Source organism: Protopterus annectens, chromosome 2.part2, assembly GCF_019279795.1.
Source record: "Protopterus annectens isolate FY-2018-M chromosome 2.part2, PAN1.0, whole genome shotgun sequence".
Classification (NCBI taxonomy): Eukaryota; Metazoa; Chordata; order Ceratodontiformes; family Protopteridae; genus Protopterus; species Protopterus annectens.
In genome coordinates this window covers 773,159,752-773,185,309 of record NC_056730.1, presented here as the reverse complement: position 1 = coordinate 773,185,309, position 25,558 = coordinate 773,159,752, and the positions used below count along the sequence as shown (strand labels likewise).

Here is a 25,558-nt window from a genome sequence, read left to right as displayed (position 1 = left end):
CCAGTTAACAAATAAATAAAATGTAGAAATTGTTTCATATGGAATCCGTTAACATACATTGCTCAGGATAAAGTAGATAGGCCTCATCTTGTACTCCCCTGTACCATGTCAGACCTGCACAGAGACAATGTGCTTAATAGTTCAAAGACTTACAGATGAGAGATAAGGCTTTGCATTTGCATCACATCATGTTAAAACTTCAGTAATACGTTATGTGGATGTAAGATAATCAGCAGTTGTGCCTCACAATTTGTGTTGCAGTGTATTAGGAATTTATATCTTCATAGGTAGGTACCAGGCTATTGGCCCTAGGGCCTATACAAGCCCAGCCATAACAATTCCCTGGCTATTGCTTCCCACAAACATTTACTTTCCTGGATCCCTGGGGTGAATTTCCTATCTCCCATCCAATCATCAAGGTTCCTTTTGAAGAGGGGCATTGAGGCACTCTGCCTCACATGTATGGGCAGCCTATTCCAGAGTATGGGGAGTCTCTGGGTCAGGAACCTATCCCTCCAACATGTTCTATTCATTGTGATGACAAAGTTAAGATCCCTGGAGCGTGTGGTTTGGAGGGATTGGGATTCTTTTAAGTGTAGCATGTCCAACAACTCTGGGTTTGACATGGCCTTGTATGCTAGGCATAGCTCGCCTCTGAGTAGGCAATATGCGACAGAGTATAGCTGGAGTTTTTTTAGATGGTCAGCATAAGGCATCTGCTTTAGGCCTGTGATTCTTTTTGTGAGGTATTTCTGCGGCCCTTCTAGTCATTGTAAATGTCTTGTGAGGAACACACCAAACTGGGTATTGCATTCTAAAATGGGTCTAATGAGGGATGAGTACAGAGGGACAATGCCCTCTAACCCTTAGTGATGAGGTGTGCCACGTAGAAGGATTTTCTAACTGTTGTGGCTATGTGGTTATCAAAGGTGAGACCATTGTCCACCTGTGTCCCTAGGTCTCATCACACTTTCGGTGTTTAGTGTACTGCCACCTATGTGGTAGTTCACAGGTATGTATTTTTTTTCCCCAAACGGGACTAATATACTTTTTTTGGGCATTTAGCTTGAGCCCATGGATCTGGCACCAGGCATCTGTTATGGTAAGGCCCTTTTGTAGTATATCCACATCATTTGGAGATTCAGTAATGGCTCCCAGCTTGCAGTCATTTGTGAACTTTGTAACCCACAGTCCCTTAGTGTTGGCCTGTACTTCAGAGAAGTAGATGCCAAACAAGAGAGGTCCCAGGACATAGCCCTGCGGTACACCACTTGTCACTTGTCTGGAGCTGGATTTGGAGTCGGCTATTTTTACAGTGTGTGTTCTGTCAGTAAGCCAGTTTGCAACCCATTGAGTGAAGTAGGGATTAATGCCCAGCTTAGTAAGTTTATCTAGGATTCCAGAGTGGGGGATAGCATTGAAAGCCTTGGCGAGGTCCAAATAGGCTGTGTGAATCACCTTAACCTGGGTTGCAGCTCTGGAGACTGATTCGAAGAAGACAATCAGGTTCAGGAGGCAAGATCGGCCATTCACAAACCCTAACTAGGTGGGGTCCAGTGTTTGTAGGTTGCTAATGTCTTTGTTTAGAAGTTCCATGATAATATGTTCCATGGCCTTGCAGATCCGGCTGATGGAATGGTAGTTCCCGGGATTCAAAGTGGATCCCCCCTTGTGAAGTGGGAAGGCTGTAGCTGTGCACCACTCTATGGGTGTGAAGCCTGAGGAGAGGCTATGATTAAACATGACACATAGGTGAGGTGCCAGTTCATTTTGTAGTTCATGCAGTACAGAGCCCAGGATGTTGTCTGGTCCCATGGATGCTGTATTCTTGGCTTTGAAGAGTGCGGTTTTTACCTGAGTGGCCGTGATTACTGGGATTTGGCATTCTTTCGGTTTTGAGATTGGCCCTTTAGGGGTTGAGAGGGGGGTGAAGGTGGCACTGAATCTATCTGCCAGGCTATTGGCAATATCCTTGGGATCAGTACATCTAGTACCATTCTGCTGTAGCTCTGAGCAAATCTGAGTATTGCCATTTAGATTCTTGACATAGCTATAGAATACCTTGTGGTTGTCTTTGGAATCTTTGGCAATTTTGTTTTCGTAACTAGCTTTGGAAGATTTTATGAGGGGATCTCAGCTTTCTATTGAGGCTGGTGAGGGAGATTTTTGAATCCTGGGTTCTTCCTCTTTTCTGCAACAGTTTCTTCCTTCTGTTGTACAGCTTGTTTAAGGCAGGGGACCACCAGATTGGCTTCCTTTTTTTAGAGGACAGTGTCTTGATTCTATTTGGGATGGCTCAGTCCATGCATGAGTGAATGTGCTTGGACAGCATCTTAGTGTAGGATTCAGCAGTCGAACTTCCAGTTCCCATCTGCATGGGTGTCATGAAGTTTGTTACTTCTGACTTGAGAAGCATGAAGTTGGCTTTGGAGAAGTTTTTTTATGGTGGTTTCCTTAAAGGGGGTGGGATGTGGATGTCAAGGGTGATTAGCTTATGGTCCGATCTGACCAATGAGGTGTGACCACTGATGTGGAGCATTGATCTCTCATGTTGGTAATGACCAGGTCTAGAATGCTGGTACCCCTGGTGGTGCTCTAGGGCGCTGGAATTTATGAATTCCAAGAACCTTTGAGCAAAGGTGTTGGTACAAGAGTAGTTTTCCCAGTTAATGGCAGGGTAGTTGAAATCACCCAGTATTAGGGTGTTAGGCTGTATCTTAATATTTTCCAGTATGTTTAGAAAGGTGTACCGAGAATCTTGGGGCATGGTGGAGGATCTGTAGCAAGCTACAATTTGTACTGCAGTCTTACCTAGTGTTAGTTGCACCTGAAGTATTTCAGATGCACTGTGTTGGGAAACCAGCCTGGAGGTGTGAATATCCTTGGTGAATATGGACACTCCTCTACCTTTAGTGTTTCGGTCATGGTTTGGTGGCCGAAAAGTGTGGTATGAGTTGTAGCTTGGTATTGCAGGGGTGCTCTCTGGAGCTTTGAACCAGGTCTCAGTTACTGCACAGATATCGATGTTCTCCATTTTTAGGAAAACCTTGAGAGAGTGCATCTTGAGGTTTAGACTTCTAGCATTGAGTAGCATTACCTTCAGATTTTGCTTGCTTGTACGCATTATGGTGGTAGTTTTGTCCTTTGAACATTACCTAAAAAAGGCACTTTAGGGGGTGCCATGAGCCTTAGCCAGTAACCTGCATCCCAGGGGTGGCAGGTGCAAACCATCTCTTGCAAATCATCGTGGTTTGTCGATCATGTCATCCTAGGCAGACATATACTGGATCCCCTTTGAATGACACCAGAAGCTTAGTCATTCATTTTGTCCTTATACTGTGGTATAATTTTGGGCAATGTTAGGATGCTACTCAGGGCTAGGGTCATACCTGCCTGGGCCCCATGATCCGAGAGCTCTTCCATGTCTCTTTTCACGTAGTCCAGGGAGGTACGTCTCAAGTCATTCACTCCAACATAGACAATGACAGAGTCATATTTGTACCTGTTGTGAAGTGCAGATCCTGGCACCCGACAGGCAACCAACTGTAATTTTCTCCGTGTTCAACCTGGTGAGTGGGACATCAGTGTGCCTGATTATAGAGCCACCAATGACTAAAGTGTTGGGTACATTGTCTTGCCTTAGGGGCTGCTGTTGGGTGACACACTAGTGTGAGCTATGTGATGCTTTGGTTGTGTTTGGGGGTGGTATTTGTTTGCATTTTAGCTTTGCAGGTCCTTGTTACTTGGGCAGGTTAATGTTAAGAGCCTCCACATATGTGGGTTTTGTGTTGCTATGTGTGGGTTTTGATGGTGTGGGTTTTGAAGGACTATGTGTTGTCTGAGGTGTTGTGTGGGTGTTAACCTTCTCCTCTTGATTGTCTAGCACGATCTTGGCTGGAAAGAGTTTTACTTCCAGTTTGGCTATGTAAGTGCATCTCTCGCAGGTTGTAGTGTTTGGTGGTAGGAGGAGAGGGTTGTCTGTGTACATGAGGCAATTGCTGCATTGCCCCAGTATGCCCAGATTCACCAGGTGGACAGGAGAAATCACTGGAAGCTGACCCTTGGACATGGCTGGTTAGGTGCTTACTTTGTGTGGTAGAAGAGCTGTTTTCCCTTACTTTTTGGCAAGGTATTTCCAATTGTAGGCTGTCTAGTTCCTATGACTATTTTCTCCTTATTACCAAGGAGAGGAGAGTGCTTGTAACACATTAAGGCCTCCTAGTGCTTTTTAGCAAGTTTTAGAGCAAGTGCTAGTTACAGGTATACAGATTTTAGTGCTACTGCTGATAAACTAGCTAGTTCTAAGGGAAAATTTGAACAGCAGACTTGCTAGCACCAGGAATAGTTTAACCTTAGCCCCACGGTGAGCAAATGCACGCAAACACACATATTTATGCCAGAAAGTAGAAAGGGACAGAAATCAGCCCCAAATGGCCAATAAAATTGCAATTTCAGAGCTGGAAATCACTCCTCTAGTGTTAGATAGGCAGCACAATGCTCCAACTCTCACTGGTAAGCAGTAGGACCACCCTCTACCACAGCAAGGTCTGGATAGCTCTGAACACAGAAAATAAAGTCCCAAGACCAGCAAAGCCTGGAAACTGGACTATTCTACTTTGAATTCTTTTTTTTTTTTTTTTTTTTTGGTTAAATCATTACATTTTCATCCCAGTTGACAGGCCATCAGGAGTTAGAGAGGCACATCAGTGCAAGGATAATGCCACAATCTGTCTTACTGCTTCCAGCCTGCTTACCTGACCTCTGATCTTTAGACTGATGGCTGAATTCCTGTTATCTATTTGGGGGCAGTAATTGTAGTAGTGTAATTGTGAGTTGTTTACAGCAAATGTGGGTGCTTGTGATTAGTTATGCTGTTGACTTCTGTTATATGTATTTATAGTGTCTCTGCAGTAATTATGAAGCTTTCCCTTCAGTTCAAACTGCAGTAACCTCAGACATTTAATTTGCAAAGAGGAGCACAGCAACCCATGTTAGGCAGTGCAGGTGGGCAAAGTACTTTATAAAACTTGTTCAAGCCAGCTGAGTTGGCATAGAGGGATAAAGCTCTGGCCCCTGAATATTATCATCACCCAGGCAACTAGAGCTTGATTAGTGACTCTGGCATCTGCTGGTGCTGGCATGGAGTGAGAAAGGAATGCTGACACATATACCTGCTCAACTTTTCCTTGTGGCCTTTGAGGAATGTTTGTGGAGGGGGTGGATATATAACGTATTTAGTGCTACAGGGAGGCTAATAATCCATGGTCTGACAGGGACTACAAATAACATACCAACCCAGTTCAAATCTGTACAGATTATGTGGAGCGCAGCATGAGGGAGAAACTTGCTTCATAACCCATTTTTTTGACTGAAGTTTTCAAAACTTCAAAAATCATATGGCCAAGACCATATGATCGAAGTTTTGAAACTTCGAACACTTTCAATTGAGATCTCTGTACAGCACGGAACAGGAGAGTTATAGTTCTCCTCACTGTAGTGCGATCTTGCAGTTAAAAATTAAGTTATTAAGTTAGAAAGTTATTAGTAGAATGTTAGTCTAGCAAGTAGTCTGTTTTTACAAATACACTTCAAGGAGTTGTTTGAAATCTTGTCTGAAGGGGGAGGTGTTAGGTTTGTTTCTTACACTAGAGAGTGGGAATTCCAATATTTATATATTAGAACAGAAAAGAATGAATGGTCATGGTGATTACCTGGGACTATAGATTTAGTAAGGTACTAATTCATGAATTACAGCATATGATTTGATGTACCACTATAACAATGACGGTGTGATGAACATCTGTATGGATGGTGCATGGTAAAGTGTGTTATTCTTGGTATGGAGTTAGTAGGTCTGTTGGGTAACTGCTGACAGAGGTTCTGAAGGGGAGTCAGTGTTAAGATCTTGAGTGGTGGTGAAATGAATCAGGAGCCTCAGTGGTAGACTACCTCTAACTTAGCTGTGAGTTCAGAAATAAGACAAAAAAGAGTCTAGAGCAGTGCAAGCCATTGGTAATAAGGTAAGCTATGGCAGTAGCCAATCATGCTTCTGAGCAACTGTTTCAATCCGTACTTGATGCTTAGCTTGCAGTTGCACTGTTGCATTGCATTAGTGATGCATTAGCACAAATTTGAGTGAGAAGTCAAAAATGACTTCAAACTCTTTGAAAGTTAACAGCTCTGGAGGAGATTGGGTACAGTCTGGTAAAGACAGTGGACTTGGGAAAGATTGGGCAAAGACATTATATAGATTTTCCTGGTGCTGAGTTCCAGATTTGGATAATATATCACTAATTCAACATTTAAAACTGATGTCTGAATGTTTGTGTGGCATTTGTGATTAATCTGGAAGTAAAGAACAACACTTTGCCTTGTGCGCACTGAATTACAGATGCAGGGTGACAACAGAAGGCACAGAACTGATGACTACTGTAAATTGGAATGGTACAAGGACTGAACCTTATGGAATACCTAAGGATTCAGAAAGAGGATATCCATTTGGACCACTTGACAGACTCTATACAGTGGATTAAGTAGCTTACAATCCAGAGAGTCAGACCTATCTTTTAGGGATGTTAGAAGAGGAAAGTAGTACCATTTATCATGGCAAATGCAGTTTTATTTTTATGTTTTTAACTTAGAAGGTTAGTAAAGGCTAATATGGGAGTTTACATGCTACATCTAGACAAACTATACAGAAACAGTGAATAGCTTTTTTTAATTTTCAGAACTCTGTGCAGTACTGCAGAGATTTGTCGATTTATGGAGAGGGATTACAAATGAAATTTTCTAGGTGTCTACAACACAGCTGACTGAGTACGACAGAAATGGGACAGGTGGTAACAACTACACTGTTCCTAATGTAGCACTGTTGGATATTATCTGATGAGAGAGATGATGTATTAGGCTTTTGAAAAACATGCACACTACTAGAGTACATACAAGTGACAGATCCAAGGTACTGTGGGACTGGCATGTGGGCAAGTGATAGCTCCAAGGTAGACTGGCAAGTGGGCAGGTGATAGCTCCAAGGTAATGCGACAATGCAGAGTGAATAGGTGCTACATGCAAGGTATTGTGGGTGTTTATAGCAGGGGTATCTAGACTAGAGTTTAAGCATTTTTATGTTAGGGATTTAGGGTGAACAGAGGAGCTTTGGCGTGTAAGTGGTGACAGAGTTTTTCATAAACATGAAGGAGTGTGACAGAGAAGATTTAGGATGCTGGGTTTTGCCTAGTGCTAACAGTAAGTTTTGGCTTTATGCTTGTGCTCTTGTTGACATGTAACACGTAGTTATTTACTTTATATAACAGGGAATCTGACTTTGTTATACACTTCTTTATATAGGACATGGTGAGATGGGGACTTGGTGTAAAGGGCTGTTTCTAATCAGTCTTTTTATTCCATTCAGTTCTTTACATGTAGATTAAGCCACAGCAAAATACTTTGTTTTACCCTTTATATGTACATGGCAATGTTACTGAGTATGTTGAAGAAAGCAGAGTTACAAAATTGCATTGCTGCATCTAGATAAAAAACACAGTTGCTGCTAGTTTATTACTTTTAGTATATTGATAAATTTTTGTAATCTGACGTTCCATGAACATGCATTAGTACATAAAGGAGTATAAAATGATGCACAGAAGGACAAATTAAAAGAAATTTATGGAGTCCCAATATCACAGAATACAAGGGTACAATAGACTGCTAAAGGATAACTACATGCAAATGCAAATTTTTGGTCTCATCAGAATGTCATTCTTTCTCGTTTACCTAACCATTAAAGCACTGCAGGTCATGAAAGCATGACTTTTGGTTGGTATCCCTGAGTTTTCTTTACAGATCTGATTCGATAGTATCCTAGCACACCAGAGTGACTTTCTTTGAAATGAAGAGAAACAAAGCAAAGTTGGACACTGCTGACAGCTTAAAAATCTTCTTTATTCTTAAAATCACAGGATAAGCGCTTTCGGGATGACCCTTCTTCAGATAAATAAAATGAATGAGATGGTTCACTTATATACACATAAAAGCCAATCACATTCAAAAATAGCAAGCACATTCAGTGAAAGACACGCCTATTTTTCAAAATAGGCTTAATTGGTATGTACTCATTTAAACCTGGCTTCCTGTTTGCCATTAAACTAGCAATCCATTTTGTTTCTATTGTTTCTGTTTGGAGCATGATATCACCCCCCCTAGTGCTGGGTTTAACATTTGCAATGGCCCTAAATTTAAATGTATGTGTAGGATACAAAATCACATGCCTACATAACGCATTTCTTTCATCTTTGTTCCTAATACTGGAAAGATGTTGAAGAATCCTTACTTTAAACATGCTATTCGTCTTACCTACATAAAAACCTTGGCATTGACAGCATTCTGCTAAGTATACTATGTTGGTTGTGCGGCAGGTTGCTCTTCCTTTAAAGTGGAACACTTTTCGGGTAATGGGATGTGTAAAAGCAGTATCTTTGTTTATGTAAGGACAAGCTTTACATAATCCACAATTACTTGTTCCTATTGAGTATGGTAAGGCATAGGACATATTCGGTAAGGAAGGTTCCTTACATAGTAGATCCTTTAAGTTTTTATTTCTCCTATATCTAAATGTGGGTTGAGGTCCCACTATGCCCCCCAATGTGCTGTCACTGGTCAAGATGTTCCAGTTCTTCCTCACTATATTGCAGATATCGCTAGTATTACTGCTATAATTTAACATGACCTGCGGGTCTTTACATAAAACTTCATTATTCTTTTTAACCTCATCCCTTTCAAAAGCTCTTAAAATCCAGGGCTTATAATTGGTAGATCGCTTGGACCTACCTCTTTCCACAGTTTCATTTACCAAATTCTGCTTATAGCCCCTATCATTAAAATTCTCCTTTAGTCTAGTTGTCTCCTCTTCAAAATCTGATTCTAGAAGACATAACCTAGAGACCCTACTCACCTGCCCCTGTACTATATTGCGATATGTATATCTAGGGTGCATGCTGTCAAATGCCAAGAGTGAATTCTTCCAGCAGTCTTTCTTATGTAGCTTAGATCTAAAGCCTTTTTTATCCTGTTGTATGCATACATCTAAAAAATCTATTGAGCTACGTGACATATTGATGGAAAACCTGAAAAAGCTCATGGTGGAGTGTAAATGGTTAATGAACTCATCTAGTTCTTCCTCTGTCCCATCCCACAAAAGAAAAATGTCATCTACAAAACGTAGATATAACTGTAGATGACATCTCCATTCCTCATTGTTGATGACATGTGTTCTCTCCCATTGAGAGAGAACCAAATTGGCATAAGTATTGGCGCAGGGGGTCCCCATGGCGACGCCCTGCGCTTGTCTATATGTGCCGTTACCTCCCAGAAAAACATTATTCTCCAAAACAATGCTTAATAATGATGTAATGAGTGATAACTTGTCATCATTGACTCCTAGATCACCCAAGAGCAGTTGTACACTATCAATGCCAAACTTGTTATCAATCACAGTAAAAAGACTTTGAATATCCATAGTAACCATCAGTAAATTCTTACTATAGGATTTATTCAACTGACCTAACAACCTTAAGAAATGTGCTGTGTCTTTCAATACATTGCCCATTTGATCTAAATAGGGTTTTAAAGTATGTTCCACCCATATCGACACATTCTCCGTAACCCATCCCCTCCCAGATACTATCGGTCTAAGGGGTGGGTTCTGGATGGATTTATGTAACTTCGGTAGTGCTTTAAAGATCGGAATGACTGGTTTCTCTATTTTGAGAAACTGATAAGTTTCCTCAGATATTTTCATTTCATATAATAGAGCATTTAATTGAATATTCACCCTGTCTACAATACTTCTTACAGTTAGGGGATTTATGAGTAGATATGTGTTACTATCTTGTAATAGCTCATTCAATTTGTTGTTATACCATGTCGTGTCCATGAGGACAATAGCACCCCCCTTGTCCGCATTTTTTATCACAATATCCTTATTAGCAATGAGGCTATTCAGTGCTGTCCTTTGTTCAGCAGATAAATTATGATATTTCTTAAAGTCTGCTTCCTTATAGTAATCTATCATATCTTTCTCACATGCACTGACAAACAAATTCAAACTAGATGTTAATTGCGGAACGAAACCACTTGGTTTTCTAAGGGAATAACCCTTCTCATTGCTGTTGCCATACATTAACTTCAGTGACACATTCCTGCAGTATAACATAATATCTATCAACATTTCATCATAACAACCATTTTTACTCGGAATAAAGGTTAATCCCTTATTCAACACCTCTAATTCACTAGAGTTTAAAACATAAGATGATAAATTAGTAACAATACCCATATCATTATCAGCAGTCAGTCCCAAATTTTTCTTCTCTTGTCGGTCCCCCTGTCCTCGCTCACGGACCGCTTCCAAGGACCTTTCTTTTTGACCGGTGCTGGTAATAGTCCCAAAAAATTTTTACTATTGTGGCTCGCTCCTTGTATCTTAGGACGTGCCCCCAAGGAATTGCCATCTGAATTGAAATTCACCAAGGCAGTTTGTGGCGAGGGGCAGGTACCTACATCATGAATTAGACTGGTACCTAAGTTTACCACATCATTCGTGACACTAGCAGGACCCTCCTGCACTCGAGTAGATTCAGTGTGCGTCGATTCATCAGCCAAACCAGCCGTTGGTTCTTCCTCCCTTGATTCATGTGTTGTTGTATTAGCTGTCACAAAACGCGTTCCAATACCACTCTCCTTCTCATTCCGAAACGGCGTGGGAAACGTGTTACGTTCAGACGCTGTGTTTGTCATCGTCGTCATCGCATCACTCCTCCCTCCCCTCCTGGTTGAATCTGCCAATCGCCTAGCAGTATTCACCATCGATCTATTTTCATTGGCCCTAGGCCATACAAAGATGTTCCCATTAGTGAAATCTAGGAAATCCCTCTGTAATTTGCCCGTTTTCTGTTTTTTCAATTTATCGTCATTCTCAGTAAAGGTGACATATAGTGCTTCCATGCGTTCACTATATGGCCCATCACTAAACTCAACTTCAAGCTTATGTTGCAGTTCAGTCACCTCTTTTTTCAAAGTGTCCAACTCTGGAGAAAAGAATTCATTCAGCAAGGACATGTACTTGAAGCTAGTCTCAATGTTGATGGTTTGCCATTTGGCCAAAAGTTCCGGGTAGCGGTCACCTTGTGCTGGCATACAAAGTATGCGCATACCCCTCGGAACAATGCCATACTGGATGCAGGCCTCTAAATGGTATTCCTGCCATTGAAGTCTCTGCAGTTTATTCACTTTGAAAGTTAAGTCACGAGTTAGTTCCTCAAAATTCCTGTCCACAGCTACTGGTTTGGAACCACTCATGCCTACCTTACATGTAGAGAAGCCCAAATTGAGTAATGGATTTCCACAGTTCAGGGCTTTCTTGGGATGCCATAAAACATTCTTATTGGATTGTTCTTGATGCCCATTCACAGAAATGGTTGTAGTTTCTAGCATAACAGGATCAGCTGCCATAGCATGCAAAATACTGGATACACAAGTCCAAGAAAATAGTGAAAAACAAATATCCAGTAAGACGCCAAAGTCCAACCTGAGCAGGTAGCACAAATGAAGAGAAACAAAGCAAAGTTGGACACTGCTGACAGCTTAAAAATCTTCTTTATTCTTAAAATCACAGGATAAGCGCTTTCGGGATGACCCTTCTTCAGATAAATAAAATGAATGAGATGGTTCACTTATATACACATAAAAGCCAATCACATTCAAAAATAGCAAGCACATTCAGTGAAAGACACGCCTATTTTTCAAAATAGGCTTAATTGGTATGTACTCATTTAAACCTGGCTTCCTGTTTGCCATTAAACTAGCAATCCATATTGTTTCTATTGTTTCTGTTTGGAGCATGATATCACCCCCCCTAGTGCTGGGTTTAACATTTGCAATGGCCCTAAATTTAAATGTATGTGTAGGATACAAAATCACATGCCTACATAACGCATAGTATACTTAGCAGAATGCTGTCAATGCCAAGGTTTTTATGTAGGTAAGACGAATAGCATGTTTAAAGTAAGGATTCTTCAACATCTTTCCAGTATTAGGAACAAAGATGAAAGAAATGCGTTATGTAGGCATGTGATTTTGTATCCTACACATACATTTAAATTTAGGGCCATTGCAAATGTTAAACCCAGCACTAGGGGGGGTGATATCATGCTCCAAACAGAAACAATAGAAACAAAATGGATTGCTAGTTTAATGGCAAACAGGAAGCCAGGTTTAAATGAGTACATACCAATTAAGCCTATTTTGAAAAATAGGCGTGTCTTTCACTGAATGTGCTTGCTATTTTTGAATGTGATTGGCTTTTATGTGTATATAAGTGAACCATCTCATTCATTTTATTTATCTGAAGAAGGGTCATCCCGAAAGCGCTTATCCTGTGATTTTAAGAATAAAGAAGATTTTTAAGCTGTCAGCAGTGTCCAACTTTGCTTTGTTTCTCTTCATTTGTGCTACCTGCTCAGGTTGGACTTTGGCGTCTTACTGGATATTTGTTTTTCACTTTCTTTGAAATCTAACGTTTTTCTTTTGTAGCTGGTCATATAAACTAAACAGTCTTAAGATACGTGTTAAACTCTGTCATAGTGATTTGTGATTATTTGAGGGGCATAATAGTTAAGGTGTTTATCTCACAGACATAGAACATGGCTTGATTCTTCCCTTTGAAAGGAAAATTGGTTAGGCTTAAAATGGCTCACAAGGGCAGCTAGCCTAGTTCTTATCTATGGACGTATGAACCTATATGCATCACAGATTAATAAGCAATACTGGTTCATAGATTCCTAGCTTCGTAGGTAAGCACTGGGCAGACAGACCATTACATGCCTAGCCAAATTAGGTATTCAAAAATTCCTTCCATCTTCAAGGACGGCAGGACAAAATAGGCACAGGAGAATTTGAGGCTGCCCATCCAATTATCTAGGTTTGTCTCAAAGGTGGCAAGGATGTTACTCTTGACATATAGAAGTTTGTTCCAGAGGTTTGGGGTGCATTGGGAATTAGACTATCATGCCAATGTGTTTTGTTTATCTGTAGTTGAAGGTTTTAAGTTCTTTAACCAGATATTTGAGGAACTATTTGTTCTTTCGAGGAATAGGAGGCCAAAGAGGGTAGGATCTTTCAAGGTTCAAAAGGTTTGACACAGATCTCCATGGAAGATTCTATAAGAGAAGGAATACAGACAGAGGGCTTCCAGTCTGTCCTGATGTCTATGATATTTATAGGCTACTGTTCTTCTTAGTTATGAATCTCTGAGGCCTATCAAGCTGATGTTTCAACAAATACAAGCCAACAGGTGCATTATATTTCACAATGTGCTTGATGAGATATGAGTAAAGGGGAATTAATGGGAACATGTTACACCATTTCATAGACAGTTATTAGGGCATGTGGCACAGGAGACCAGTGAAAAGCTTAGTGCAGTTTCCCAGCTGCCCCATAGTATGGTTAAGGGATTTTTCAGAGTCACACAGAAGACAATCGGAGGCTGAGAGAATCAATCAGCAGAATGGACATTAGTAATGCAACTTGTTCACTCTGGAAGGAGTAGAAAACTTACAGATAATAGTAGAGACAATGACCTGAGGAGGCTTATGTGCAACTAAGACATTTAAATGCTATACAAAATCAACTTATTTCACTGTTTATGGTTTAAACAAGGAAGTGTCCAACAGTACCTGTTTGGGACATTCAAAATCAAAAAATCAAAAGAACTCACTAAAACAACATCTAATGACAGTGCCTCTGTAGATATACAGAAGATTAATTCATTGTATTGTTTTTTCTAAATCAAGATACTTAAACAGAAAAAACTTTGATGTTGCATTATGGGGAAACAGATTGACATACAGGAAGAATGAGAAAAAGGCTTTTCTAGAGAACAAAATCACAGAGTACGATTATTACTTCCATCAAGGGCGACATTCTAGCTTTAGTATTGTAGAGAAGTTCAAAAATGTTCATTTTACTCCACTTTCTAGTCATGCAGTAGTACAATGGAAGGTATTATGAATTTGGGGGTACAGTAATGCAGTAAACTATAATTTAAGTAGTCAAGAACTTAAAAAAAGAAATTTAGTAAAGTTTAATTATAATAAAAGTACCATTTTTGTCTCCAAGTGGATAGAATTTCTGGTTGAAATATTCAACAACTTCGGTGTAGGTATGAGTTTCCTGATCACTTCCACTACCTGTCGTTTCCTCCCAACGCACTCTTGCTTCTCCTCGAAAAAGAATCGATAGTGATTTTATTTTAGTTTCTTCATTAAGCAGCAGAATCACTTTCCCTGTGACTGTTTCTCCACTGAAGTAGATTGGGACATTGCCATCAACTGCACGTTCAAATGCGACCATTAGGTTTCTTACCTTCCCCATCACTGTTAAAATGAAGTAAAAAGGGTAAGAATTCATGTTGTTTTGAAAAAAAAATCATCTCTGCAGAATATGCAGCTACTAGCATAAACAATGTGATAAATCTACTATTCTGACTAATATATGCAATACATTTTTTCTAGAAATAACCATGACTGTTACTAGTTACTACAGAGAAAGAAGATTGTTTACTGTTTTTTTTAATAATTCTTTTTTATATACATTCTCTAGTTTCTTTTCTCTGTGCCTCTTCATCTGTTACAGCTATGAAAATATAATCTGATGAGCAAGGAAATACTCTGTACTTTTTTGCCATTAGTGTATATATTGTGACTTAATATTGTAACCATTGCCTGTTCTCTTCAAGAGATTGTGAGCAAGTGTGAGTGCGAGTGTGTGCATGTGTGCACGCGCAAATATACCACTCCTATGAATGATTACGGAGATGGAGCATCCTTCGGAAATGCTTCTAAAGAGTAGCAGTAAAGACAGATTTGTGCTTCCCTCATCATCTCTTCAGCAGTGATGACATCATTAGATGCGTCATGGTCTCCATTCCACAGACATACAGCAGAAGTTGCAGACCAGACATCTGGCTACAGGCATACAATTATTATAGCTTTCAGCTGTAAACTTAATAACAGTACTTTAAAGCTTTTTTTTGTGGGGGTGCTTACAAGATGCCTTTTTACAGGCTGTGCTATCAAGTGCTAACAGCAGCAGCTTCACTAATCCTGTATCAGAAAGAGCTATGTTGCATATGTCAGTCCTCTATGGAAACAAGAGTAGTCAATAATTGTCATTTCAAGGGTGTAATAAATGCATAATATTTTAACTTCTCACAGCAGTTGTGCAAATTATAGCTAATGATAACATACCTGCATGTTACATATGTGTCCACTGGCTGCACTCGCCTGATCATGTAATGAGTGCCCTCTGTCAGTGCTCAACTGCCCTACTACCATCCTTACCTAGTAGGGTGGTGCTTAAGTTCCACATCTCTTGGGGAGGACAGAATCTTCTTTCCCCCTAAACTAGCTATGCTCCCTCCTGCTGCTGATCTATCCAAACATCATGGCACCCAATAGAAACAGTGCAAACATACATAGCCATATCTCTCAACTGTCCAGATTTTGGCAGAATGTCCAGATTTTTGCCTCATATTTTTAGCCTGTTCCTCATAAAATGTGTAGTTTTCTGGATTTTTGTGGCAAAAATCAGTGAGGATTGCATTCACTAAAAAATGAAATGTGTTTGAGTTTCAGGCTTTACATCCTTCAGAAAATGTATGACAATACAGTACCTTTTATTCTAGCAATTTTCCAAGTTTGTGAGAGCAATATTTAAAATTTGTCTTTATTTTTGGTTCTTTGTCCTCTCCATTATTTTTGGTTTTGCCTAGATTTTTGTGCTAAGAGGTTGAGAGGTATAGCTTGGTATAGGTAAAGCAGTAATATACAGAGTATCCCTGTTATCTCTAAAATTAGTTAAAATATGAATTAAGACTGAGGCTATGATTCAGAAGGGTTTACCATGAGAGAGAAGTCTCAACAATGGCTATTTTCCCTTCTCCCAGTAAGCCTGTCTGATTTTTTTTTAGAGAGCTCTAACACTGATATTTTCCAGCATCATTCCAATATAAGGAGGGTGTTCCTATGGGCAGAAACTACAGTTGTGTACACTTACCATAAATGTAGATGTTAGAGTGTATTCACTATTGCAGTCATCACACTGCCTGCAGGTAGCCCTCAGTCGGCCTGAATACCAGAGACTTAGTATTTCTGCATTGGCTGCTGTCACTTCAATACTGATGTCAGGTCGTCAGGGGTATAAAAACAGGCTGCCAACGCCATTACATCCGTTTTTCCTGTCCCAAATGTCAGAAGCCCCCCCAATAGGGAGCTAAGTTACGGTGGTAAAACACCACCAGTAAAAAGTAAATTCCAAGTGAGTAATAGACATAGAGGGGAGAAAGAGAGAGCGAGAGAGAGAGAGAAAGAGAGACAAGGGGCTGGAGGGTGGGAAACTAGGACTGCTATAGTGAATACACCGAACATCTACATTTATGGTAAGTGTACACAACTGTACTATGTTCTTCGTGTTTCACTGTTGCAGTCACGATACTTGGGTTGATTCCCAAAGCTGAAGAATGGGTGGAGGCAGTCAAGAAGAGTTGGGGCTGGCTATTATGCCCTGCAGACTGCTACTGCAAAGCCAGCCCTGGATTTGGAAAAGATAGGCAGATGGCAATGCTTGGTGAAGGTGTAAACATAACTCCAGGTAGCAGCTTCCAGAATGTCCCTGGTAGGGACTCCCCTAAGGAATGCTGTAGTGGTAGCATTTGCCCTCGTGGAATGCGTTCTGACCCCCCTGAGGGGTTGGTTTCCCATGGTGTTTGTAGCAGAAATTGATACAGTGTGCTATCCATTTGGAAATTGTTTGTTTCGAAATGGCCTTGCCCTCTGCCTCTGGTGCAAAACTGACTAGTAACTGGTCACATTTCCTGAAGAGTTTAGTCCTATCAAGGTAGAATCTGAGCTGTCTGTGCATGCCTAAGGAGTGCAGGATCCTTTCCCCTTTATTTTGAGGATTAGGGAAGAAGGTTGGCAAATGAACAGATTGGTTGAGAGCCACATTGGACACCGCTTTAGGCATAAAGGAAGGGTTAGTCCTGAGGGAGAACCTGTCTGCATGAAAAGTAAAAGGGTTCCACAGCCATAAGTGCTTGTAACTCAGACGCTCTTCTAGCTGAAGTGATGGCCAAAAGCAAGGCTGTTTTCCAGGAGAGGAATTTTAACTCTGCAGACACTGTAGGCTCAAAGGGGGGTAGTGTGAGCTTTTCCAGTACAAAGTTAAGGTCACAAGCAGGGGTCTTTCCTTGGTGTCCTTAAGTTGTTTGCCCCTCTCAGGAACTGTTTGACAAGAGGGAGAGAGAAGAGAGATGGCAGAGGCATGGATCTTAATGGAAGAGAAGGATAGGCCTCTGTGGAGTAGATCTGCAAGGTAATCCAGAATTAGCTAAGGAGACCAGTGTTGTGTTCTCTCCTTTAGATTGAATCCAGGAACAATACCATTTCCACTTATCAGCATAGGATTTCCTTGTATTGGGGTCTACTGGCTTCAAGAATAATGTCCAGCACCTGCTTGCATAGGCTGGTCACTGGGGGAGAATTCAAGGAATAAGCCAGGCTGCAAGATTCAGGGTTTGCAGTTGTGGATTATGATCTGTCCCTCCTGCTGAGTGAGGAGGGTTGGGATCTGGGGTAGGTGCCAGGGTGGCACTGGTGACAGGCTGCGCAGTAGTTGGTACCAGTGCTGGCATGGCCAGTCTGGGGCAATCAGGATTGCCCTTGGTCTATCCTGTCTTATCTTGAGTAATATTCTTGTGAGAAGAGGCAGAGGGGGAAATGCATAGATTGAGAGGTTTACCCACTGGAAGGATAGGGCATCCACTTTCCAGGCCCTGCTGTGAGGTGTCGTGGTGCACAATGTGCTGAGCTGGTGACTGTAGGGGGAGGCAAAAATGTCCACCTCCGGGGTCCCCCATTTCTGTGTTAGAAGGCTGATAGTGCTGGGGTCTAATTGCCACTCATATGGGTCTAGGAGATTTCTGCTTAACTCGTCTGCCAGAGAGTTTTGTTTGCCTGGCAGGAATGGAGCTTGCAGATGAATATGCATGTCCAAGGCCGTATTCCACAGGGCCATGGCTAGCCTGCTGAGTGGGTAAGAGTGGGTTCCACCCTGCTTGTTGATGTACCACATAACTGTGATGTTGTCTGTTTTTAGGGGTCCTGGTGAGAGTAGGGATCTGAAAGCTGTCAGAGCATGCTGAACAGCTAGCATCTCTTTTTGGTTGATGCGCAGATGAATTTTACTTGGGCTGCAGTGGCCCTGAATGCACTCATCATCCAGATGTGCCCCAGACTGGCCATGCCAGCACTGGTACCAACTACTGCGCAGCCTGTCACCATAGTCTGATGCATCTGTGTTTAGGGGCTGGCTGGCATGGGGTTGAGTAAAGGGAAGTCCCTTGTTGTGTTTGCATGCTGCTACCCACCAAAGAAAGTCTGTCCTTAGACATGGTATGATAGGTATGACAGTTTCCAGGTCCTGAGAATGTTGGCACCAAAGACTTTTTAAGTACAGGTCCTGAGAATGTTGGCACCAAAGACTTTTTAAGTATCACTGAAGTTTCCTCATATGCAGTCTGGCATATGGAATTAGTAGAATGCAAGAGGCCATGAACCCTAGGGCCTGCAGGATTTTCCTTGTGGATAGATAGGTTCTGGTGGCTATTTGGCAAAGTAGCCAGTTAGATAGGCTTGTTTTTCTGAAGTAAGGAAAGCCATCTGGGATGCTGTGTCTGAGCTTGCTCCCAGGAATACAGTCTTTTGACTAAGGACTAGTTTTTATTTATTTTCATTGATAGTGTACCCCAGGGAGGTTAGAAGGTTCTTTGCAAATGTCAGGTGCTGCAACAGCCTTTCCTGACTGTCTGCCTGAATCAGGCAATCGTCCAAGTAAGGGTATATTTGAATTTTTTCTCTGTCTGCAATAGGCAATGGCTGGAGCCAAGCATTTTGTGAAGACTCTGGGAGCAGTGGATAAGCCAAAGGGAAAATATAAAGAACTTATAATGCATAGATCCTGCCCTGAAGCATAGATATTTCCTGCTGTTGGGAGGGTGGCCTAATGGTTGAGGTGTTTGCCTCACAAACACAAGATGCAGGATTTGAGTCTCACAAGGGATAATTGTCTAGGCTCACAAGGGCACTTAGCCTAGTATGAATCTATGAGTCCCTGATAGGGATGTGCAGATAGGCTTCTTTTAGGTCTAGGTTGGCTAACCAGGCATCTTTGGACAGCATAGGGAGAAGCTGCTGAAGTGTGAGCATTTTGAATTTTGGTACCACTAGGAAGGTGTTTAGAATGGAAAGATCAAGGATTAGGCACCAAGTGCCCTATTTCCTGGGTACCAGGAAACGTCTGGAATAAAGCCCTTTACCTATCTGTTCTGCAGGAACAGGTTGAATTGCCCTTATGGACAGCAGGACTTGAACCTTGTTTTGTGCCTCTACCCACTGGTTTGGAGGAAGGTCTGGAAACCCTTTTGGGGTTGGCAGTGAGTGGAAGTAAACTTTGTACCCCTGGGATACAATGTTGAGGACCCATCAGTCTTTGGTGATGGAGGTCCAGTTTTTTGCATGATGGGCAAGTTTTCCTCCTAGGGGTATGAACAATTGGACAGAGGTGAGGAGTGGAATTGAAAAGTCATTCTGAATTCTTTCCGTAAGGGGGTGGCTTAGCACCCCCCGTTTTAGAAGTGGAGGTACTCCATTGCTTAGATCTCTGCATACCCTGAGACTGTAATCTGGGGAGGGGGGTCTGTTTGCCTGGGTCTAGTTTGAGATGGTCTAGAGGGGCTGGAAAGGACCAATGTTTCGAGGGGCAATGCCTACTGAATCTTGGAGGCTGCACTTGCAAGAAATCTTTGACTGTCTGCATAGACTTAGCTTTTTCTTCCACCTCTTCTGCTTTGGTGCCAAGCAGATTGTCCTTGTTCAAAGGAGCATATAGTAATTTAGATTTGACATGGTCTGGCAAGGTCTACTCCTTAAGCCAAGCATGCTTTCTCAGTATAGAACCAGTGACTGCTGCCCCGCAAGATGCTTCTAGGGCATCAAAGCCACATTGCAAGGTATGCCTGCTGACTTGGCTTGCAGAATGCATAAGCTCCTGTAATTCTTTATTTTCTGCAGTCTGTAAAGGTAGATCATTTTTGCTTAATAAGTTCCATAACATGTTGCTGGTATTTCAGCATGTGAAACAGGCAATTCAATGCCCCAATGGTGAGAGTTGCAGAGGTATATACTTTTTTTTTACCCCATCTGTCTAAAGCTCGGGAATCCCTGTCTGAAGGGGTGGGATTCTTAGCTGTAGTTGCTTTTATACCTTTAGGCCCCTAGGAAGTGACCTCTGGGTCAGCAGTAGGATTTTTGTAAAGAAATTTGTGAGAGTCAGGGACTCTGTAGTACCTCTCTGGTTTCCTTGGAGCAGGAGGGTAAAGTATCAGAAGTTATTCAGGATTCCATAAAGACATCATCTAGAACAGAAGGGATAGCTAAAGGTCTATATTGTGGCAAATCTAAAAATTCTCTAAGTCTCTTTTTGGACTGAGGATAATCCTGGCATTCCTAGTGGAAATGCTTTCTTAAAGTATGTAGGGTTTCCCCAAAAGAAAAATCTTCTGGACGGGAAGGAGAGGGAATGGAGTCCTCTGCATCTGAATCCTCATAAGCAAATAAGGGCATGTCTTCATATTCAGAAATCTCAGAGTCATCGGACTCTTGGTCAGTTAACACTGCTGGGGACAGGTCTCTCTCTTTTAGCAGGGGAAGGCTGGCTTTCCCTAATCAGCATAATCAGGTCTTCTGCCATTTTAAGCATTTGATTTTGTGGCAAGGAAGCGTTTAAGGTTTGGTCATCATTTTTTTAGGCGTAGCTCGTACTCTTGGCCTTAAAAACTCGGTAGTTTTAGACAGAACTGAAGCTGTGAAAGAAGTCGGTTTGTATTGAATAATCAATAATGCGAAGAACTTCCTCAGAAGCCAGTACCTGCTCAGTGGCTCCGGACCCATCCAAGGTAGAGACATCCACAGGTTCTGTAGTCAAAGAAGAGTCTTGCGGACTCCGAACAGGTCTTGGTAGCGGCCTATGAATCCACTGAAGCTGGCACCAGGGGCTGCAAAAGCGACTCACTGAGTGCCGGTGTGCTGGTCACTAGTTTAACAGAAGTGTTTTCAGCAGCTTTGGACCTGTGCAGTCTGTCTTTGTCTTTATCCTTACGTTTTTTCAGAAGATCGGTAGTCAGATGGCTAACCGAAGCTATTTTGGTATATGGAGATCGAGAGCAAAAGTACTTATTGACAATAAGGGCCCGACGATGAATAGTTCTGGTATTGAACAAAGCACAAAACCGACAGCGAGGTACATCATGGTCTGGGCCTAAACAGGTGATGCAGTAAGAATGGAAATATCAGTGTGGTATTTGCTTTCCACAGGCGAGACAATTATTAACTTTTTCTGACACTGGTTAGAGCAATTCGGAAATGAAAACTCAGGTAGCGGCCGACCGGCACTTGTGTGATCTGCTTCTGCTTCGGGCTCCTCGGCAAGAAAGACTGATGTAATGGCATCGCCTGCCTGTTTTTATACCCCTGATGACCTGATGTCAGTCTTGAAGTGACAGCAACTGATGCAGAAATACTAAGTCTCTGGTATTCGGGCCGACTGAGGGCTACCTGCAGGCAGATAATCCAAGTGTGATGACTGCAACAGTGAAACACAAAAAACATCTGCATGATGATTGTAAGATTATGCTCAACAATAATATTAAGGTTGAAAGTAACTTTGCTACAAATATGCAACATAAATAAGGAGTAAGATAAAGCTTGCTTAAATGCAGAAACAGAGTTTAGTAATGTGATCAGCATCCATACTAAATGACTGTGGCTTAAAAAAATAAGGAACTTGCTTATGAGTGTATTACACACACACATCAAGAAAGCTGACTTCTTACAGACTTGGCAAGAATGTAAAAAAAACAGGATATATCAGAAAAAAGCTAATCTGCTTTCTTTAAAGAATGGACAACAGGACATGTGTTTATCCACAAGGTGTTTCCTTAAAAAAATATGCTTTTCTCCACTTATCAGCATTTGCACAAGAACAGATGTCTCAACATTTGCGTCATCAAGGCAGTATCTTTCCAAAACCAAGAGGGGGTGCTTAACTAAAAATATATACAAAGTCTGTATTAAATCCAGTTATGTTAGTGGTATTGGTAGGAACACATTTGTCCAGAGGTAAATGTTATATCTCTCACATCATCTGTACTATATGGGAAGTAAAGTAGAACATTTTCTGAAGCTGTAACAGAAGTACGTGTGGTATATTATAAAAGTTATTTGTTACTGCTCTTAAAGACAGGAGCTGCAAAGTATATACTCTCATCAGTGTGTATTCTGCAAGTTTCTGAATGCAACAGACTGTGAATGCAACTATAACCAGACTTTGATTTCAGCAGCATCCAGCCAGCAAGACTGAGTGTCTTAAGAAGACTTCAAATCCATCACAGTAAGCATCAGAGTAACAGCACAGTGCTTTAGCACCTTAAAATTAATTTTTCAATGATGTGGCAATATGTGGGAGCATCTAATGCTAATTAGTCATGTGCTCCTATCCAGAAATGCCAGCAGCTCCAGATTTATATTGGCAAGTGATGTAGGGAATCACATGGCAGCATAAAATATCCCTGTTTGGGAGGAAAAACAAATATGGTCAAACTACAGAGGCTACTCATTCACTCCTTTGCAAGCAGCCACTGTGCAGGTAAGTTTAGCAAAGACATGGGAGTCGAGGTTATATTAGTGTGTGCATGTCTGTAACATCATGAATGAAGCTGTGTGTGTGTGTGTGTGTGTGTGTGTGTGTGTGTGTGTGTGTGTGTGTGTGTGTGTGTGTGTGTGTGTGTGTGTGTGTGTGTGTGTGTGTGTGTGTGTGTGTGTGTGTTCGTGTTCTGCAATATGCATGTGGGTGAATGAGTTTCTATGACTGTGATCAACTGTAGGAGAGCTTGTTTGATGGGTGGATATGTATAAGAATGTGTTTATGTGTAAATGTGTTTATGTGTAAATGTGTAAGTGTGTGTGCGTGTGTGTGTGTGTGTGTGTGTGTGTGTGTGTGTGTGTGTGTGTGTGTGTGTGTGTGTGTGTGTGTGTGTGTGTGTGCACCTGCTAAGGAGAACAGTGCTGCTGTCAGATCTGGCAGTGTTAGTGTTAGCTAGTATTCATTTCAGAGACATGCTAATCAGCTGATAATGAGTATTTTTCATTGCAACCATAGTTGTCTCTGAATTTCATATTTTAAGTCAATTTTTTTTGGTCCCCTTGGACCTCATCTTTATTAGCCTGGCACCCAGTACCCAATGTTCATGCCAGGGCTTCTGAGGTACTCTACAACCCCCCCCAGACTTACTCCATTTTTCTTGAGGGTTCAGCTTGTCCTGTGCTTCCATCCAGCAGAATTTATTTTATATAAATAACCTATGCAATCCCCCACCCATAACCTTTGATAACATCAAGGGCAACTGCCCATTATGGACCACACCTTTTAATGATCACCATCCCACCTTGGATGGGCATACCCAACCATTACTTCTTCAATCACCCAAAACACTAATCGAACCCAGGATGGCTGGGTCATAGTCAGGGCTTTATCCCTCTTTACCACCACACTGGCTGTCTCATTAATTATCTTGAGTCTTTTCCTGCATCCTAGGTTGAGCCCCTGATCATAACTGATTTGCTAAGTATCTGACAAATGGTTTCAAGAAATTCACTTCTTTACCTTCTATTCATCCATTTGAAAACCAAACAAATAGTTAAGCTTGGAAAAGTAATCATAATTCCATGTAACAAACAAATGAGTTTTAGCTGCCCCACTCTATTACAAGTTACAAAATGTGACATTGCAGTAAGAGCTTTTAAAGTTGCTGAGTTGACTTGCACTTTATTCTTTATCTTAGGTGTTAGCATCTTACATACAGAATCATGGACAGAGCCAAAAATAATAAGGGACAAAAGTCCAAGTTTGACATACTTTTTAAACAGTGGAATTAACAACTCAGCAAGTTATTGAAATAAGACAATGTAAACTAAGCAGCACTGAAAAAAAGTTTGTAAAAGCAATTACTGTCATTATTTTTTCATTGCAAATCATTACTTTTTTCAGTCACTGATTGTGGAGGGACATAGTCTAATACTGAACTAAAATCAGGATATCCCTGAAAATCATGGACTGTATGTGACAGCACATAGTATATTACAGCACTGTTAAGTTTCCTGTGCAGCTCTGTAATGATTTCAATGTGAGCAACAGTGAAAACTTCACCCATGAGTTTCATACATAGGCACCTTACTATGGAGAGCTTGTTATAGTGAGGTGCTTACATAGGAACTTTACTATAACAAGCTTATTTTTTTTCTTGACTTTGGAGCATATTCAGTTTACTCAATACATTACAACCTTGTTGTAATGAGATACAGATGTATAAATCTTTTTGTAAGAGCCCTGTTATTGCATACAAACCTCAGTACAGCAAGCTAAAACAACTACTGCACACCCACAGAAATTACTTTAAAGCCAAAAGCATTTAAAAATGGCAGATCAGCAGGAAGTGGTATAGGACAGAATACATACAGTATTCAGTTCCTCTTTTAGTAACATATAATGCCATTTTTTCTCATGTGCCACCAAATCAAATTGTCAAAGACAGTACATAAAAACAAAAAACTGAGGGCAGTTCATTGCAAATATGCAGTTCACCTAATTAGTGCATCACTTGGAGTTAAATGAAACAACTGAAAGCTTTATGTACTACTAATAATTATGATCAGGTTGTTGAACATTACTTTAGATTGTATATTCCGGAAACGGATTTCAAGAAATTCACCTCGAGTTTTGCTCTGGAGTTCATCTTCTTGATATGTATTTTTTGTACCCACATTGGTTATGACCAGTGAGCTGATTATAACCCTCAACATTTTTCTCCAATTTTTCAGAGTTTTTCTTGTCCAAATGTGATATGTAATGTGATGTAGAAGACAGGGAGACCTATTCCTAAATAAAGCATAGTAATATTTTGTCTGTACAGAACATGTTATATGCTGAAGAAACTGATTAGCACACAATGCTACAGAAGTGGACAAATCTTTAGGTCATGTTTTATTTATGTGGGTCATTATAAGAAGCATTTTATAGAGAGGAAAATGCACTCTGGAAGAGGAGATGTTGCATTTTGGGCAAAGCTGCACTTTGACAAATGGAGACAGCTACATCCATTGATTTACTGCCTGAGTAAATGTACTGTCTAGCAGCCAGACTCCTATGTGATACATATATACATGTACTTACATATTTATGAATCACCCACATACACAGCATTGTGTGCTAATACGCTGTCCAAGAAACATCAGCTTGCACTACACAATGGGCACCTGCACTGTATGCATGCCAATGCAGCAACTGCTATCAGTGCAGCATGTACCCACCTGCAACTTGGCAATGAACAACA

The 25,558-nt window shown here is 41.1% G+C and overlaps 1 protein-coding gene across 1 annotated transcript in view; it reads right to left on the bottom strand.

Annotated features, from left to right (window-relative positions):
- The window catches only part of LOC122795808 (arrestin domain-containing protein 3-like), a 492,470-nt gene that overhangs the window by 346,090 nt on the left and 120,822 nt on the right, over nt 1-25,558 (bottom strand). Inside the window, exon 3 of the mRNA XM_044064144.1 lies at nt 14,157-14,429. Coding sequence (XP_043920079.1) covers nt 14,157-14,427 — 271 coding nt within the window. The 5' untranslated portion in view covers nt 14,428-14,429. The remainder of the gene's footprint in view (nt 1-14,156; nt 14,430-25,558) is intronic.